Source organism: Pseudophryne corroboree, chromosome 2 (genome assembly GCF_028390025.1).
Source record: "Pseudophryne corroboree isolate aPseCor3 chromosome 2, aPseCor3.hap2, whole genome shotgun sequence".
Lineage (NCBI taxonomy): Eukaryota > Metazoa > Chordata > Amphibia > Anura > Myobatrachidae > Pseudophryne > Pseudophryne corroboree.
Window position 1 is genome coordinate 282,211,658 of NC_086445.1, and position 20,568 is coordinate 282,232,225.

Below are 20,568 nucleotides of genomic sequence, written 5' to 3' on the forward strand. Positions count from 1 at the left end.
GTCAGTATGTAGCCCTGCTGTGTAATGTAGGCGTAATGTAGGTGTGAGGCCAGTGTGTAGCCCTGCTGTGTAATGTATATGTGATGTCAGTATGTAGCCCTGTGTGTAATATAGGTGTGAGGTCAGCATGTAGCCCTACTGTGTAATGTAAGTGTGATGTCAGTATGTAACCCTGCTATCTAATGTAGGTGTGATGTTAGTGTATGTAGCCCTGCTGTGTAATGTAGGTGTGATGTCAGTATGTAGCCCTGCTGTGTAATATAGGTGTGAGGTCAGTATGTAGCCCTACTGTGCAATGTAAGTGTGATGTCAGTATGTAACCCTGCTATCTAATGTAGGTGTGATGTCAGTGTATGTAGCCAGTACTGTGCTTTGCACTTTAGTTTTCACCTGCCACTGCAGCACACCCCAGAGACAATAGATACCTCTAAAAGGTGCAGATAGACACGCTCCATGGGTGGAAATTAACAAAACCCCTTAACAGCACGGCACCCGAGCTAGAATTTCTAAACTACTTTTCAAAAGGGTCTGGGACTCCAGGTCGACAACAAAAAGGTCGACACACCTTAGGTCGACGCCAATTGGTCGACACACCTTAGGCCGACATGGACAAAAGGTCGACATGAACAATGTCGGCATGGAAAAAGGCCGACATGAGTTTTTATGTTTTCTTGGTGTCGTTTTTTTCGTAGAGTGACCGGGAACCCCAATTAGTGCACCGCGTCCCCTCGCATGGCTCGCGAGCTTCGGGCATGGTGCCTTCGCTCCGCTTCGCTCGGCACTGATTACCGTTCCAATCGTAGTCCACGTAGATCGTTAAGTATGAAAAGGTTCCAAAAAAGAAAAAAATTGTGAAAAACTCATGTCGACCTTTTTCCGTGTCGACCTTGTTCCTGTCGACCTTTTGTCCATGTCGACCTAAGGTGTGTCGACCTGGAGTCCGGATACCTTTCAAAAGTAGGCAAGTGTGATTTGCTCCTATACATTACCAGATTTTCGTTCCAACCACCTGACTGGATAGAAATCTTAAGGGGGAACTGGTCAAGATACCAGCTGTTGGGATCCCGGCAGCAGGAATACAGATGCCAAAATCCCGATACCCATCAGAATACAGACACTGGAGTCCCAGCAAGGTCAGCACACCAGCGCCATAATCCCGGCAACTGGCATCACGACCGAGAGTACAGAAGGTGGTTTAGGTTAATGGCCTGGTGGGCAGGAGGGCTGTTAGGGTTAGGATGCGGAAGGTTAAAGGTAAGGGATAGGCGCCACCAGGGGGAGGGAGGGGGGTAGTTTTAGGCTGCAAGAAAGAGGGGTTATATTTAGGCAACAATGGGTGAGGTTAGGCACCAAAGGGGGAGCTTAGGGTTAGATAAGGAGGGTTAGAGGGTAGGGGAGTACTTAGGTAGCTCCCCCCAATCGGGATTTCAATTGTGTGAAAATAGAATATATAGAAAGACTACATTTGCACACATTTAGGTAGGTAAAAGTGTAGAGGCATTGTGTGGTGTGTGAAAAGGTTGGTATTCTCGTCACTCACACTAATGAAATGAACTTACACACCTTAAGAGGGTTGGGTATGAGTTACCAGTGGTCGGGATACCAGCGTTCAGTATATCAATGCCGGCATCCCGAACGCGGGTAACTTATACCCAACCTAATGAAAGGTTCCTTTCATTAGTGTGAGTGACGAGAGTACCAACCTTTTCACACACCACACAATGCCTCTACACTTTTACCTACCTAAATGTGTGCAAATGTAGTCTTTCTATATATTCTATTTTCACACGATTAAAATCACAATGGGGGGGAGCTACCTAAGTACACCCCTACCCTCTTAAGGTGTGTTATTCCCTTTAATTAGTGTGAGTGACGAGAGTACCAACCTTTCCACACACCACACAATGCCCCTACACTTTTACCTACCTAAATGTGCGCAAATGTAACCTTTCTATATATACACACACACACACACACACACACACACACACACACACACACACACACACACACACTTACAGGGTTATAAATAGTGAATTAGCTACACATGTACTCAATAACTTTCTTTGAAAAATTTAGACTGTACAAAACCAAACTAAATAACCTCTGTAATGCACATTGCATAAATGTGTACTATTAGTTAGAAAAATAATTTTCCCATGAGCACATACCATCAGAATCTATACTGTTGAGTGCTGTTGGAGGTATAATAGATACTTTACATTGGCCAAGTGGACACTTTCGAGGGTATTGGTCCTTGCAAGCAGTATGTACCTGAAAAAAACATGTTAAGTATTTTAATATAGACTATACATGCTAAAGGCATAAGTTTAACTAATTTTGATGATCATGTCTTACATGACCATTTTGCATGGATTTCAGGTTTTTGTAACTTAGTTTATCCAATAATTTATGCAGAAGGCATAGATTTGTATATTAAAAGGTAGTTTAAAATGGTCAACTAAGAAAAAAAATAGGAAACTTTGGTGAGAAGGCAAATAAACGGTAATAGTTTTCAATGGGCTCTAGTAATCTATAATAGTAAAGAGAAATTAGACACCCGATTACATTAGGATACCAATAAAAATACAGACACCATGACAGCTCTCACCATTGCTTTACACCATAGACACCGCCAATCCTGCAGGCGTAATACACTGCCACATGTTTTGTCACAAACAGCACATTTGGCACTAACCGGCAAGTTGCCCTCTAGCCACTGATGAGGCATTGCTATCTGAGGATGAAAAGTGGTAACAAGAATAAATAAATTAAATCTAGCACAGGTCTAGGTATAGTCAATACATTTTGGATCTTTGTTAATTTAAGGATCAAGTACATCAACTATTTGGAATTAATATATGCTGAGCGGAGGTGAAAAGAGTAAAGCTACAAAGCAAGGAACAAACAAAAATCCATACTCACACCATCCTCATCTTCGATGATATCTTTGCCTATGGAAGCTAACGTTGTCCACTTACAGTTGTTAGTAGCTCTCACAGCACACCTCTTATGAGCTTTAAATTTACAAACTGGAAAGAACAAAACTTATGGTCAGCAGTCAATAGAAAACCTCATCTGCAAGAACCCTGTCTTCAGTACACACAAAGCTGAAATCTGTACTCCAGTTGGTTGACAACGCTACTACATAAAATATTTATTATTTCAAAAAATCAATTCTTACTTTAAGAGACATCTCTATTTCTTGCTGCATTTAGTAGGTTTGCCCTGGGCATACAGTTGCAAACAGGTTTTTGCATTAAAAGAGCTTGACCTGGAGGGCAAAAATTTGCACGTACAACTAACAGTGTGTATATACAAATACTATACAATATTCTATATATTTTCCAACCACTGCACACTTCCCAGGATAACCGCACACCTCGACTGTTTCCAAACGTAACTATAACCTTATCACAAGACCACAGCAGTATCACTCCACAAGTGTAAATAATAGCACTCATAAAGACACTACTGACAGCAGCGCAGCCCCGCCTCGCTGACAGCAATACAAATTTCTGACAGAAATTTTTTACAAAAATTCTAAAATTACTACATAAATCATAGGACCGGACATCAATCCTCAGCAAAGATGACTGGTGCAGTAATGATATCTTCAAATAACTTGAAGAGAACTATTATTTCCTCCTACTCTGTAGCGGTTTCACCCAATACCAGCTCGCACAGAACTATTTCATCACAACAGGGACCAATTTATAAGATATATATACTACAGAGAGGGCAGTCATGCACATTGGCATATACCTGTAACATTTCAACAGCATACCAGTCATGAGTTTGCTTGAAAATGTACCAATATGTATATTGTAGCTACACAGAAAGACTTCATACAAGCATCAGAAAATGTCCTTCCAGAAACTGTACCATACATTTAACTGTTCACAAATGTGAACTTCTATTTACAGTTTTACAGCTATTAGTGAAGCAAAGATCAGCGTGTAATAGAGCAGAGTGCCAGGACAGGTGTAGTAGAGAAGACCTACAGAAATGAGACATTAGGTAGACCCCATATGGTCAACATGCATTAGGTCGACAGGGTTAAATGGTTGACAAGTTTTTCTGGTGTCATTTCCTATGTTTCGTGATATGTGACCCCAATTATAGCAAACGCAGAGCCTCGCAGGTTCGCTTTGCTCTCCATGCTTTGGGCAAGGTTACTATTTCTAATTGTAGTCAACGTGGATAGTAAATCAAGCAGAGGTTGAGAAAGATGTGAAGAAGTGTCGGCCTATTCACAGTCTTATCTAGACAATGTAGCTTTAACATCTGGATACCTGCCAGAACATGGAGTATCACAGCTTTAGCTATCACAATAATGAATGAGGAAAATGGGGAATTGAATTATCCAAGTTGCAAATAAACAATTTGAATGTAATTTAATCATAGGCTAAATTACTCAAAATTTCAATTCCATATAGAATACAACAATGACATGTCACTGAGAGATTCACGTCACCATAGAGTTGTATGACAAATACACTCTTTTTGTTGCTAAAACTGTATATATATATATATATATATATATATATATAAACAAAAACAATAACCAATTGCGCTTGGTATAACTTTAAAACACTAAGATTTTAGTATTTCCAGTAGCTGTTCTTCCACGGTGTGGATTCTTATAACTGGTATCACCTGCAAGTATACCCTCACACCAGAGAACACACCCGAACAAAAAGACGGCAGAATGGCCTAAATTAGATATGATACCAATTTGTTTTTATTAAAAAACATATAGAATTCCATAAATTCATATGAACATTTTTTTTACAGATAAAAGGTTCCATACATTCATATAAACATTCTTAAAAGAAAAACATCCAGATACAGTCAATAGGTTTTCTGTTCAAGCCTTTAAAGAACACCCTCACCCTTATAGGTGTATATTCTGTAGGGTGTATTAATGAACTAGATAAGAGGCCGTAACGGATTCGACCCAACGCGTTTCGTCAGAACGACTTCATCAGGGGTTTCTGTATGGTATCACAAAAACAGGAAGGAACAAAGGCCTTCATGGATATAAAACATCCATAGCCCATATATATAGGACCAACTTTTAATAGAGATGGATAATTCACCCATAATTCACCCAGAATTCACCCGTTTTGGATGTGGCTGTTACTTGTGTCTCTTTCCTGGTGGCTGCAGGTTCAAATTTAACAGACCCTGCATAAAAACTGAAAAGAGTCTGCAACCAGGTTCATTAACTAGCTGAATACCCTTAAAGGCGTATGCGTTTATGCTTGGTTTTACCATCCTACAACCATTCTGGGTGAATTATCCATCTCTATTAAAAGTTGGTCCTATATATATGGGCTATGGATGTTTTATATCCATGAAGGCCTTTGTTCCTTCCTTTTTTTGTGATACCATACAGAAACCCCTGATGAAGTCGTTCTGACGAAACGCGTTGGGTCGAATCCGTTACGGTCTCTTATCTAGTTCATTAATACACCCTACAGCAGTGTTTTTCAACCACTGTGCCGTGGCACACTAGTGTGCCCTGAGCAGTCTCCAGGTGTGCCGCCATACAAGCACAGCCAGGCCCGTCAGTGTTTTGCCGCTACTGAGGCCCTGGAACGATCAATACTGGTGGGTTTAGTGGTTGCAGAGCCAGTTCTAATTTTGAGCCCGGGCAGTGTTGGGCTCTTCTGGTTTTCTCAGATGTGGCTCAGTTGTTACCTATGGAGAAGCTGCGACATGACATCCTAGGACATGCAACTGCACCATGCATCACCATTATATTTGAGTAAAAAAAATGGTGTGCCTTGGCAATATTTAGATCTTGTTCAGTGTGCCGCGAGTTGTAAAAGGTTGAAAATCTCTGCCCTACAGAATATACACCTATAAGGGTGAGGGTGTTCTTTAAAGGCTTGAACAGAAAACCTATTGACTGTATCTGGATGTTTTTCTTTTAAGAATGTTTATATGAATGTATGGAACCTTTTATCTGTAAAAAAAATGTTCATATGAATTTATGGAATTCTATATGTTTTTTAATAAAAACAAATTGGTATCATATCTAATTTAGGCCATTCTGGCCGTCTTTTTGTTCGGGTGTGTTCTCTGGTGTGAGGGTATACTTGCAGGTGATACCAGTTATAAGAATCCACACCGTGGAAGTACAGCTACTGGAAATACTAAAATCTGAGTGTTTTAAAGTTATACCAAGCGCAATTGGTTATTGTTTTTGTTTATGTTATTCTTTGAAAGTTCACTAACAGGGACTTTCTCCATATTGCTGCTGGTGGGTTGAGCGCGGGGTGGAAGACATTTTTTTGTATTTATATATATATATATATATATGCTGGATAGTACGGCACTCAGACGCTGATAAGCAAATTGAATTGGAGCCCTTGGTAGCTGTCAACGTTTCAATTTAATACATTTTTCTCAAGACATACACACATATATATATATAATAAGAATTTACTCACCGGTAATTCTATTTCTCGTAGCCCGTAGTGGATGCTGGGAACTCCGTAAGGACCATGGGGAATATACCAAAGCTCCCAAACGGGCGGGAGAGTGCGGATGACTCTGCAGCATCGAATGAGCAAACTCAAGGTCCTCCTCAGCCAGGGTATCAAACTTGTAGAATTTAGCAAACGTGTTTGATCCCGACCAGGTAGCAGCTCGGCAAAGTTGTAAAGCCGAGACCCCTCGGGCAGCCGCCCAAGAAGAGCCCACCTTCCTCGTGGAATGGGCTTTGACTGATTTAGGATGCGGCAGTCCAGCCGCAGAATGTGCAAGTTGAATCGTGGAGCAGATCCAGCGAGCAATAGTCTGCTTAGAAGCAGGAGCACCCAGCTTGTTGGGTGCATGCAGGATAAACAGCGAGTCAGTCTTTCTGACTCTAGCCGTCCTGGAAACATAGATTTTCAGGGCCCGGACTACGTCCAGCAACTTGGAGGCCTCCAAGTCCCGAGTAGCCGCAGGCACCACAATAGGTTGGTTCAAATGAAACGCTGATACCACCTTAGGGAGGAATTGGAGACGCGTCCTCAATTCTGCTCTATCCATATGGAAGATCAGATAGGGGCTTTTACAGGACAAAGCCGGCAATTCTGACACCCGCCTAGCCGAAGCCAAGGCCAAAAGCATGACCACTTTCCACGTGAGATATTTTAATTCCACGGTCTGAAGTAGCTCAAACCAATGTGATTTTAGGAAATCCAACACAACGTTGAGATCCCAAGGTGCCACTGGGGGCACAAAAGGGGGCTGAATATGCAGCACTCCCTTAACAAACGTCTGAACTTCAGGCAGTGAAGCCAGTTCTTTTTGAAAGAAAATAGACAGGGACGAAATCTGGACTTTAATGGATCCCAATTTTAGGCCCATAGTCACTCCTGACTGTAGGAAGTGCAGAAATCGACCCAGCTGAAATTCTTCCGTGGGGGCCTTCATAGCCTAACACCAAGCAACATATTTTCGCCATATGCGGTGATAATGCTTTGCTGTCACATCTTTCCTAGCTTTTATCAGCGTAGGAATGACTTCAACCGGAATGCCCTTTTCCATCAGGATCCGGCGTTCAACCGCCATGCCATCAAACGCAGCCGCGGTAAGTCTTGGAACAGACAGGGCCCCTGCTGCAGCAGGTCCAGTCTGAGAGGCAGAGGCCAAGGGTCCTCTGAGATCATTTCTTGTAGTTCCGGGTACCAAGTCCTTCTTGGCCAATCCGGAACGATGAGTATAGTTCTTACTCCTCTCTTTCTTATTATCCTCAGCACCTTTGGTATGAGAGGAAGAGGAGGGAACACATAAACCGACTGGTACAACCACGGTGTCACTAGTGCGTCCACAGCTATCGCCTGAGGGTCTCTTGACCTGGCGCAATATCTTTTTAGCTTTTTGTTTAGGCGGGACGCCATCATGTCCACCTGTGGCCTTTCCCAACGGTTTACAATCAGTTGGAAAACTTCTGGATGAAGTCCCCACTCTCCCGGGTGGAGGTCGTGCCTGCTGAGGAAGTCTGCTTCCCAGTTGTCCACTCCCGGAATGAACACTGCTGACAGTGCTATCACATGATTTTCCGCCCATCGGAGAATCCTTGTGGCTTCTGCCATCGCCATCCTACTTCTTGTGCCGCCCTGTCGGTTTACATGGGCGACAGCCGTGATGTTGTCTGACTGAATCAGCACCGGCTGGTTTTGAAGCAGGGGTCTTGCCTGACTTAGGGCATTGTAAATGGCCCTTAGTTCCAGAATATTTATGTGTAGGGAAGCCTCCTGACTCGACCTCTGAGGCTTGCATCCGTGGTCACCAGGACCCAGTCCTGTATGCCGAATCTGCGGCCCTCTAGAAGATGAGCACGCTGCAGCCACCACAGCAGAGACACCCTGGCCCTCGGGGACAGGGTGATCAGCCGATGCATCTGAAGATGCGATCCGGACCACTTGTCTAACAGATCCCACTGAAAGATCCTTGCATGGAACCTGCCGAATGGAATTGCTTCGTAAGAAGCTACCATCTTTCCCAGGACTCGCGTGCAGTGATGCACCGACACCTGTTTTGGTTTCAGGAGGTCTCTGACCAGAGATGACAACTCCTTGGCCTTCTCCTCCGGGAGAAACACCTTCTTCTGTTCTGTGTCCAGAATCATACCCAGGAACAGCAGACGTGTCGTAGGAACCAGCTGCGACTTTGGAATATTCAGAATCCAGCCGTGCTGTTGTAGCACTTCCTGAGATAGTGCTACTCCGACCAACAACTGCTCCCTGGACCTCGCCTTTATAAGGAGATCGTCCAAGTATGGGATAATTATAACTCCCTTCTTTCGAAGGAGTATCATCATTTCGGCCATTACCTTGGTAAATACCCTCGGTGCCGTGGACAGACCAAACGGCAACGTCTGGAATTGGTTATGGCAGTCTTGTACCACAAAACGGAGGTACACCTGGTGAGGTGGGTAAATGGGGACATGCAGGTACGCATCCTTGATGTCCAGTGATACCATGTAATCCCCTTCTTCCAGGCTTGCAATAACCGCCCTGAGCGATTCCATTTTGAACTTGAACCTTCTTATTTAAGTGTTCAAGGATTTTAAATTTAGAATGGGTCTCACCGAACCGTCTGGTTTCGGTACCACAAACATTGTGGAATAGTAACCCCGTCGCTGTTGAAGGAGGGGAACTTTTATTATCACCTGCTGGAGGAACAGCTTGTGAATTGCCGCCAGCACTACCTCCCTGTCCGGGGGAGTAGCTGGCAAGGCTGATTTGAGGTAACGGCGAGGGGGAGACATCTCGAATTCCAGCTTGTATCCCTGAGATACCACTTGAAGAACCCAGGGATCCACCTGTGAGCGAACCCACCGGTCGCTGAAGTTCCGGAGACGGGCCCCCACAGCACCTGGCTCCACCAGTGGAGCCCCAGCGTCATGCGGTGGATTTAGTGGAAGCAGGGGAGGATTTCTGTTCTTGGGAACTGGCTGTATGGTGCAGCTTTTTCCCTCTACCCCTGCCTCTGGGCAGAAAGGACGCGCCTTTAACCCGCTTGCCTTTCTGGGGCCGAAAGGACTGTACCTGATAATACGGTGCTTTCTTTGGCTGTGAGGGAACCTGGGGTAAAAATGTCGACTTCCCAGCTGTCGCTGTGGAAACGAGGTCCGAGAGACCATCCCCAAACAATTCCTCACCCTTGTAAGGCAAAACCTCCATGTGCCTTTTAGAATCCGCATCACCTGTCCACTGCCGAGTCCATAATATTCTCCTGGCAGAAATGGACATTGCATTTATTCTAGATGCCAGCCGGCAAATATCCCTCTGTGCATCTCTCATGTATAAGACTACGTCTTTAATATGCTCTATGGTTAGCAATATAGTGTCCCTGTCAAGGGAATCAATATTATCAGATAGGGAATCAGACCACGCTGCTGCAGCACTGCACATCCATGCTGAAGCAATAGCCGGTCTCAGTATAGTACCTGAGTGTGTATATACAGACTTCAGGAGAGCCTCCTGCTTTCTATCCGCAGGCTCTTTTAAGGCGGCCGTATCCTGAGACGGTAGTGCCTCCTTTCTTGACAAGCGTGTGAGCGCTTTATCCACCCTCGGGGATGTCTCCCAACGTACCCTGTCCTCTGGCGGGAAAGGGTACGCCATTAGTAACTTTTTAGAAATCACTAGTTTTTTTATCAGGGGAAGCCCACGCTTCTTCACACACTTCATTTAACTCATCTGAAGGGGGAAAAACCACTGGTTGCTTTTTCTCCCCAAACATAATACCCTTTTTAGTGGTACTTGGGTTAATGTCAGAAATGTGCAACACATTTTTCATTGCCGTAATCATGCAACGGATAGCCCTAGTGGAATGTACATTAGTCTCGTCGTCGTCGACACTGGAGTCAGACTCCGTGTCGACATCTGTGTCTGCCATCTGAGGTAGCGGGCGTTTTTGAGCCCCTGATGGCCTTTGAGACGCCTGGGCAGGCACGGGCTGAGAAGCCGGCTGTCCCACGGCTGTTACGTCATCCAGCCTGTTATGTAAGGAGTTGACACTGTCGGTTAATACCTTCCACATATCCATCCACTCTGGTGTCGACCCCGCAGGGGGTGACATCACATTTATCGGCACCTGCTCCGCCTCCACATAAGCCTCCTCACCAAACATGTCGACACAGCCGTACCGACACACCGCACACACACAGGGAATGCTCTGACTGAGGACAGGACCCCACAAAGTCCTTTGGGGAGACAGAGAGAGAGTATGCCAGCACACACCACAGCGCTATATAAACAGGGATTTACACTACACAAAGTGATTTTCCCTATAGCAGCTATAATACACAGTATTGCGCCTAAATTTAGTGCCCCCCCTCTCTTTTTTACTCTATTGAGCCTGGAAACTGCAGGGGAGAGCCTGGGGAGCGTCCTTCCAGCGGAGCTGTGAAGAGGAAATGGCCCCAGTGTGCTGAGGGAGATAGCCCCGCCCCTTTATCGGCGGGCTTCTCCCGCTCTTTATATTAATATAATGGCAGGGGATTTTTACACATATATAGTTTATTGGACTATATTATGTGTTTTTTGCCATTTTTAAGGTAATCTAATTGCAGCCCAGGGCGCCCCCCGCCCCCCCCCCCAGCACCCATCAGTGACCGGAGTATGTGGTGTGCATGGGGAGCAATGGCGCACAGCTGCAGTGCTGTGCGCTACCTTAATGAAGACCGGAGTCTTCAGCCGCCGATTTCCAGGACGTTCTTCTTGCTTCTGGCTCTGCAAGGGGGACGGCGGCGCGGCTCCGGGACCGGACGACCGAGGCTGGGCCTGTGTTCGATCCCTCTGCAGCTAATGGTGTCCAGTAGCCTAGAAGCCCAAGCTAGCTGCAAGCAGGTAGGTTCGCTTCTCTCCCCTAAGTCCCTCGTAGCAGTGAGTCTGTTGCCAGCAGATCTCACTGAAAATAAAAAACCTAATAAATACTTTCTTTACTAAGAGCTCAGGAGAGCCCCTAGTGTGCAACCAGCTCGAGCCGGGCACAGATTCTAACTGAGGTCTGGAGGAGGGGCATAGAGGGAGGAGCCAGTGCACACCAGTAGTCCTAATTCTTTCTTAGAGTGCCCAGTCTCCTGCGGAGCCCGTCTATTCCCCATGGTCCTTACGAAGTTCCCAGCATCCACTAGGACATCAGAGAAATATATATATATATATATATATATATATAGCTTAAAAGGTTATTTTTTTGTAAAGTAGCATAGAATGGTAGCAAGTTCATCCATAGTGCCAAGTCCTTCAGCATCAGGGATGACCTATTTGACCAAGGATGATCCAAGAACTACAGATGTGTCCTCATGCATCCAGCCTCAATGTGCCATGCAGGGTGAGATGCCTGGCATGAGTCAGCTGTCCCATGCAACTCTGCTAACGTTGGACATTTTTGTTTGTTTTTTGTTGCCAAAAATGAATTTGATTCGCAACTCAATGTACTAGGATGCACAAGGAGACTGTGCTTATTAATTTGATATATATAACACTTGTATATTGGATTGACCGAGTTTGTATACGGAGCACAACATAACTCGTACTGGAAAAAAGCTGAGGCTGTTACACTAGCACTTCGTGTACAGATTCTGGGACTCAGTCGCACACAAGATACAAGTGTTACAAATTAATCACAGTCATTACACACAGTCTCGTCGTGCGTCATAGTTGCACTGTGGTGCAAATAAGACATTTTCGGCAAAAAAGAAGCATAAAATACACCAGACACTAGAAGATTCTCACGCGACCTAGCGTGTGAAGAGGAGCTGTTTGACATGACTGCAGCAAAGTAGTATTAGGACATATTTGTAACCTCTGGAGACAATCCCAAAATAAAAAAGGTGCTTTAAAGAGCATCAGATTACCAAAACGAAACATAGCACAAGGTGTGACTGCATCGCTGTGTAATGCTGGGCACACACTAAATGTGTGTACCCAGTGACGTACAATGCAATGAACGATGGTGCAATGTACCAATCTATGCTCCATTTAGCAGCATGGCATCATTCACTGCATCGTCCCATCTGCTGTGCAACACAGCAGATGGGTCAATGCAATGAACGACCTCTGGGTGTGCACACTATACGATCTGCACAATATATGGTTCCAATCCATGTCAGAATGATATAGTAAGACAGACCGATTAGTGTGTACCCAGCATTACTCCGTGAGAGATCAGGTGGAATTCTACCATACAGTATGTTTTGCATTCATGCACATACTAATCATGAGAGACAGTCAGTGGCCTGTCTCTTGGTAGCAGTTACTTCTAACAATGGGAGTCAATTCTTAAACCGCCGGCAGCCACTAGATGGCGCCCAAATGGAGCAATTAAATTGTAGCCTCGGTCAGGTGTGAAGGCTGACAGCTTATGAATTTCAGCACGTATCTCCCAGGGGTGGCGAGCTGAAATGCGTGAAAAGTGACCTGTTTAGGCAACGCCCAAATGGCACTTTTCGCAATTGTGGCCATTAGCTTAGATGAGTTTTGCCGCGTTACGCGTCTAAGCCCAACTGCCATAGGCATGATATGCGCGATAACGAAGATCAAATTAATATCGCCCTACAATCTCCCATCACTTTAGATGGGAGATCAGGCATGATATAACAACTGAACATCGCTCAATGAGTTTGTGTGAATCAGTGCAATATAAATACAACGTGATAGAATACAATACACTTGTTACTGCAGGCAACATTTTAAAATGGGGCTGTACTACATTATACCGGCGCTCAGGATCCCGGCGTCCAGCATACCGGCATGCCGGCAGCAGGACGAACGCAAAAGAGCGCACCACGCTATTTATTCTCCCTCCAGGGGTTTCGTGGACACCACAAGAGAGGGAGAATAGTTGTTGGTATCCTGGCGCTGGTAAGCAGATCGCCGGGATCCCGACAGCCGGGATATTGAGTGCCTCCCTTAAAACGTCTGTATGCTCTCCCATCAACCATGTGAAACAATGTGGTATCAATTATACATTTGTTATATTTTCTATATAAAAGAATTGTAGATCTCTACTGATTTGTCTCTCACAATTGTATCTCTCTCCAAGCTTGGATTAATACCCCACTTAGGGGTATATTCAATCCTGTCGGATTTGGCCTTGTTTCCGACAAAACACGTGGATCCGCGGCTATTCTGCTGATCCACGTGTTTTCTGACAAGTTGGAATTGCCGGCTTGTCAGAAAAACGGCAGGGGGATTGAATAGGTCGGGACAGTTTCCAACCTAAAAAAGTCGGAAACTGCAGTCTTTCCGACAAGACGGCAGTTCAGACTACAGTTGAATACACCCCTTAAAGTTTGAATAACAGCACGAAAAAAAAAAAGGAAAGAGAATGCTAACATAAGACATTTTTATATACCATTTTGAAATGCATACCAAAAAAATCTAGGTAATATAACCATATATATAAAAATATGGTTATTTTACAACAACTATTTGCAGAAAGAAGAAAACTGCTTACTAGTGAAAGTAAATACAACACTGGCTAATACACTGCACATAAATCAGGAAGAATGAGTGACAAGCAATTACTAAGCCTCTATCTGCTGGAGCGGGTACAGTCTATAATTGGCTGCATATAGATAGTGGCTGCCTCAATGACTCAGTATCACCACATAAACAGGCTCCCTCAAGCAGCCCCCTGTTATATTCTATTTCAAACAATTGCTCATTTGTAGGGAAAAGACTAAACACAGACGCTTATCATTTATGTTGAAATTACTGACGTGTTTTAGATTTAGGATAAAGAATATTGTTAAGTAGTAAAATGACAGCTGTAAAGAAACACTTTTGAAGGCAGAGCTTACAGTATGTTTGCCTGCCATTTAGTTGTTTTAGTTGTACACCTTTACTACAAGGGGAATGGAAAATCCACATTTGGAACAGACCTAACCACAAAAATCATTGATCACCATGACAAGTGCAGAAGAAACACAATCCACTCTCTTGTGCCCGCCCGCAGGGGAAAAACCAAGTAAAAATAAGAATTTACTTACCGATAATTCTATTTCTCGGAGTCCGTAGTGGATGCTGGGGTTCCTGAAAGGACCATGGGGAATAGCGGCTCCGCAGGAGACAGGGCACAAAAGTAAAGCTTTTACAGGTCAGGTGGTGTGTACTGGCTCCTCCCCCTATGACCCTCCTCCAGACTCCAGTTAGGTACTGTGCCCGGACGAGCGTACACAATAAGGGAGGATTTTGAATCCCGGGTAAGACTCATACCAGCCACACCAATCACACCGTACAACTTGTGATCTAAACCCAGTTAACAGTATGATAACAGAGGAGCCTCTGAAAGATGGCTTCCTAAACAATAACCCGAATTAGTTAACAATAACTATGTACAAGTATTGCAGATAATCCGCACTTGGGATGGGCGCCCAGCATCCACTACGGACTCCGAGAAATAGAATTATCGGTAAGTAAATTCTTATTTTCTCTATCGTCCTAAGTGGATGCTGGGGTTCCTGAAAGGACCATGGGGATTATACCAAAGCTCCCAAACGGGCGGGAGAGTGCGGATGACTCTGCAGCACCGAATGATGAACTCCAGGTCCTCCTTTGCCAGGGTATCAAATTTGTAAAAATTTACAAACGTGTTCTCCCCTGACCACGTAGCTGCTCGGCAGAGTAGTAATGCCGAGACCCCTCGGGCAGCCGCCCAAGATGAGCCCACCTTCCTTGCGGAATGGGCCTTAACAGATTTAGGCTGTGGCAGGCCTGCCACAGAATGTACAAGTTGAATTTTGTTACAAATCCAATGAGCAATCGACTGCTTAGAAGCAGGTGCACCCAACTTGTTGGGTGCATACAGTATAAACAGCGAGTCAGATTTTCTGACTCCAGCCGTCCTTTAAATGTATATTTTTAAGGCTCTGACAACGTCCAACAACTTGGAGTCCTTCAAGTCGTCTGTAACCGCAGGCACTACAATATGCTGGTTCAGGTGAAACGCTGATACCACCTTAGGGAGAAAATGCGGACGCGTCCGCAGCTCTGCCCTATGTCGAATGGAAAATTAAATAAGGGCTTTTATAAAACAAAGCCGCCAGTTCAGATACTCTCCCGGCCGAAGCCAGGGCCAGTAACATAGTCACTTTCCATGTGAGATATTTCAAATCCACCTTCTTTAGTGGTTCAAACCAATTTGATTTGAGGAAATCTAAAACTACATTTAGATCCCACGGTGCCACCTTAGGCACCACAGGAGGCTGTATATGCAGTACTCCTGTGATAAAAATCTGGACCTCAGGGACTGAGGCCAATTCTTTTTGGAAGAATATTGATAGGGCCGAAATTTGAACCTTAATAGATCCCAATTTGAGACCCATAGACAATCCTGATTGCAGGAAATGTAGGAAAACGACCCAGTTGAAATTCCACCATCGGAGCACTCCGCTGCTCGCACCACGCAACATATTTTCGCCAAATACGGCGATAAAGCTTCGCGGTGACTTCCTTCCTTGCCTTGATCAAGGTAGGAATGACTTCTTCTGGAATGCCTTTTCCTTTTAGGATCTGGCATTCAAACGCCATGCCGTCAAACGCAGCCGCGGTAAGTCTTGAAAAAGACAAGTACCCTGCTGAAGCAGGTCCCTTCTCAGAAGTAGAGGCCACGGATCGTCCGTGACCATCTCTTGAAGTTCCGGGTACCAAGTCCTTCTTGGCCAATCCGGAGCCACTAGTCTTACTCCATTTTGCCGTATAATCCTCAATACCTTTGGTATGAGAGGCAGAGGAGGAAACACATATACCGACTGGTACACCCAAGGTGTTACCAGCGCGTCCACAGCTATTGCCTGCGGATCTCTTGACCTGGCGCAATACCTGTCCAGTGTTTTGTTGAGGCGAGACGCCATCATGTCCACCATTGGTTTTACCCAACGGTTTAATAGCATGTGGAAAACTTCTGGATGAAGTCTCCACTCTCCCGGGTGAAGGTCGTGTCTGCTGAGGAAGTCTGCTTCCCAGTTGTCCACGCCCGGGATGAATACTGCTGACAGTGCTATCACGTGATTCTCCGCCCAGCGAAGGATCCTGGCAGCTTCTGCCATTGCCCTCCTGCTTCTTGTGCCGCCCTGTCTGTTTACATGGGCGACTGCCGTGATGTTGTCCGACTGGATCAACACCGGTCTTCCTTGAAGCAGAGGTTCCGCCTGGCTTAGAGCATTGTAGATTGCTCTTAGTTCCAGAATGCTTATGTGAAGAGACTTTTTCAGGCTCGACCACACTCCCTGGAAATTTCTTCCCTGTGTGACTGCTCCCCAGCCTCTCTGGCTGGCACCCGTGGTCACCAGGATCCAATCCTGCATGCCGAATCTGCGGCCCTCCAACAGATGAGCCTCCTGCAACCACCACAGAAAGGATACCCTTGTCCTCGGCGACAGGGTTATCCGCAGGTGCATCTGAAGATGCGACCCTGACCATTTGTCCAACAGATCCCTTTGCATGGAATCTGCCGAAAGGGATTGCTTCGTAAGAAGCTACCATTTTTTCCCAGGACTCTTGTGCATTGATGTACAGACACCTTTCCTGGTTTTAGGAGGTTCCTGACCAGGTCAGATAACTCCTTGGCTTTTTCTTCGGGAAGAAAAACCTTTTCTGAACTGTGTCCAGAATCATCCCCAGGAACAGCAGACGAGTTGTCGGCATTAATTGGGATTTTGGAATATTCAGAATCCATCCGTGCTGCTTTAGCACCTCTTGAGATAGTGCTAAACCCATCTCTAGCTGTTCTCTGGACCTTGCCCTTATTAGGAGATCGTCCAAGTATGGGATAATTAATACGCCTTTTCTTCGAAGAAGAAATATTATCTCGGCCATTACCTTTGTAAAGACCCGAGGTGCCGTGGACAAACCAAACGGCAGCGTCTGAAACTGATAGTGACAGTTTTGTACAACGAACCTGAGGTACCCCTGGTGTGAGGGGTAATTGGAACGTGGAGATACGCATCCTTGATGTCCAAGGATACCATAAAGTCCCCTTCTTCCAGGTTCGCTTATCACTGCTCTGAGTGACTCCATCTTGAACTTGAACTTCTTTATGTACAGGTTCAAGGACTTCAGATTTAGAATAGGCCTTACCGAGCCATCCGGCTTCGGTACCACAAAAAGAGTGGAATAATACCCCTTCCCTTGTTGTAGAAGAGGTACCTTGACTATCACCTGCTGAGAATACAGCTTGTGAATGGCTTCCAAAACCGTCTCCCTTTCTGAGGGGGACGTTGGTAAAGCAGACTTCAGGAAACGGCGAGGTGGCTCTGTCTCTAATTTCAACCTGTACCCCTGAGATATTATCTGCAGGATCCAGGGATTTACCTGCGAGTGAGCCCACTGCGCGCTGTAATTCTTGAGACGACCGCCTACCGCCCCCGAGTCCGCTTGCGAAGCCCCAGCGTCATGCTGAGGCTTTTGTAGAAGCCGGGGAGGGCTTCTGTTCCTGGGAAGGAGCTGCCTGTTGCGGTCTCTTCCCTCGTCCTCTGCCTCGTGGCAGATATGAATAGCCCTTTGCTCTCTTATTTTTAAAGGAACGAAAAGGCTGCGGTTGAAAGGTCGGTGCCTTTTTCTGTTGGGGAGTGACTTGAGGTAGAAAGGTGGATTTCCCGGCCGTAGCCGTGGCCACCAAATCCGATAGACCGACCCCAAATAACTCCTCTACGCATCGCCTGTCCACTGTCGTGTCCATAAAGCTCTTCTGGCCGAAATGGACATAGCACTTACCCGTGATGCCAGTGTGCAGATATCTCTCTGTGCATCACGCATATAAAGAAATGCATCCTTTATTTGTTCTAACGACAGTAAAATATTGTCCCTGTCCAGGGTATCAATATTTTCGATCAGGGACTCTGACCAAACTACCCCAGCACTGCACATCCAGGCAGTCGCAATAGCTGGTCGTAGTATAACACCTGCATGTGTGTATATACCTTTTTGGATATTTTCCATCCTCCTATCTGATGGATCTTTAAGTGCGGCCGTCTCAGGAGAGGGTAACGCCACTTGTTTTGATAAGCGTGTTAGCGCTTTGTCCACCCTAGGAGGTGTTTCCCAGCGCTCCCTAACCTCTGGCGGGAAAGGGTATAAAGCCAATAACTTCTTTGAAATTAGCAGTTTTTTATCGGGGCACCCCACGCTTCATCACACACGTCATTTAATTCTTCTGATTCGGTAAAAACTACTGGTAGTTTTTTCACACCCCACATAATACCCTGTTTAGTGGTACCTGTAGTATCAGCTAAATGTAACATCTCCTTTATTGCCAAAATCATATAACGTGTGGCCCTTTTGGAAAATACGGTTGATTCGTCACCTTCACTACCGGAATCAGTGCCTGTGTCTGGGTCTGTGTCGACCGACTGATGCAAGGGGCGTTTTACAGCCCCCGACGGTGTTTGAGGCGCCTGGACAGGCACTAAGTGAGTGTCCGGCCGCCTCATGTCGGCAAACGACTGCTTAAGCGAGTTGACGCTATCCCGTAATTCCACAAATAAGGCATCCATTCTGGTGTCGACCCCCTAGAAGGTGACATCCTCATATTTGGCAATTGCTCCGCCTCCACACCAATAACGTCCTCATACATGTCGACACACACGTACCGACACACAGCAGACACACAGGGAATGCTCTATACGAAGACAGGACCCACTAGCCCTTTGGGGAGACAGAGGGAGAGTCTGCCAGCACACACCAAAAAGCGCTATATATGACAGGGATAGCCTTATGATTAAGTGCTCCCTTATAGCTGCTTTTATATTAATATATTGCCATTTATTTTGCCCCCCCTCTCTGTTATACCCTGTTTCTGTAGTGCAGTGCAGGGGAGAGACCTGGGAGCCTTCCTGACCAGCGGAGCTGTGACAGAAAATGGCGCCGTGTGCTGAGGAGATAGGCCCCGCCCCTTTTCCGGCGGGCTCGTCTCCCGCTATTTAGTACATTTAGGCAGGGGTAAATATCTCCATATAGCCTCTGGGGCTATATGTGAGGTATTTTTAGCCTTTTTAAAGGTTTACATTTGCCTCCCAGGGCGCCCCCCCCCAGCGCCCTGCACCCTCAGTGACTGCCGTGTGAAGTGTGCTGAGAGGAAAATGGCGCACAGCTGCAGTGCTGTGCGCTACCTTAAGAAGACTGCAGGAGTCTTCAGCCGCCGATTCTGGACCTCTTCTTGCTTCAGCATCTGTGAGGGGGCCGGCGGCGTGGCTCCGGTGACCATCCAGGCTGTACCTGTGATCGTCCCTCTGGAGCTTCATGTCCAGTAGCCAAGAAGCCAATCCATCCTGCACGCAGGTGAGTTCACTTCTTCTCCCCTCTGTCCCTCGTTGCAGTGATCCTGTTGCCAGCAGGAATCACTGTAAAATAAAAAACCTAAGCTAAACTCTCTAAGCAGCTCTTTATGAGAGCCACCTAGAATTGCACCCTTCTCGGCCGGGCACAAAAATCTAACTGGAGTCTGGAGGAGGGTCATAGGGGGAGGAGCCAGTACACACCACCTGACCTGTAAAAGCTTTACTTTTGTGCCCTGTCTCCTGCGGAGCCGCTATTCCCCATGGTCCTTTCAGGAACCCCAGCATCCACTTAGGACGATAGAGAAAAGTGAATGCATTTAAAAACTAACCCTGTGCACTCCGGGGTAGAAGGAAGTAGTGACAAACCAGTGTAACAGGAAGTGGCTGCACACCCAGGACTTTCCCTAGAGTTTACCAAAAAGTATCTATAATTAATCTTAAATTAGGAACATTACCCTTAAGTAACATAATTCAAACAATAGAGTGTATGTTGAGAATGTAGAAAATCAAGATAAATTACATAATGTGACAGACAACAAGAAAATTCACACAAGAAATATCCACATAATGCTTTTTTACTGTAAGAAAAGATTGCGCTCAAGAACCTACACCGACTGAATAGCCATAAATAAGTCAGTTCAATCTATCTTTATTAGCTCCAAGTTGGAAACCAGATTTACTCAGGACATTATTATCCACCTTTATTTATATAATACCTACTGTACATAAACACTTTATAGACAATGTCTAATCATTCCCATTCATCCACTGCCCCA

General features: G+C 45.6%; 1 protein-coding gene across 7 annotated transcripts in view; it reads right to left on the reverse strand.

Annotated features, from left to right (window-relative positions):
• DGKH (diacylglycerol kinase eta) overlaps positions 1-20,568 on the reverse strand; it is a 642,901-nt gene that overhangs the window by 254,392 nt on the left and 367,941 nt on the right. For all 7 annotated transcript variants that reach the window (XM_063952870.1, XM_063952869.1, XM_063952867.1 and 4 more), the window contains 3 exons: positions 2,926-3,032; positions 2,612-2,737; positions 2,172-2,274 (listed from right to left, as the gene is read on the reverse strand). In XM_063952870.1, coding sequence (XP_063808940.1) covers positions 2,172-2,274; positions 2,612-2,737; positions 2,926-3,032 — 336 coding nt within the window. The remainder of the gene's footprint in view (positions 1-2,171; positions 2,275-2,611; positions 2,738-2,925; positions 3,033-20,568) is intronic.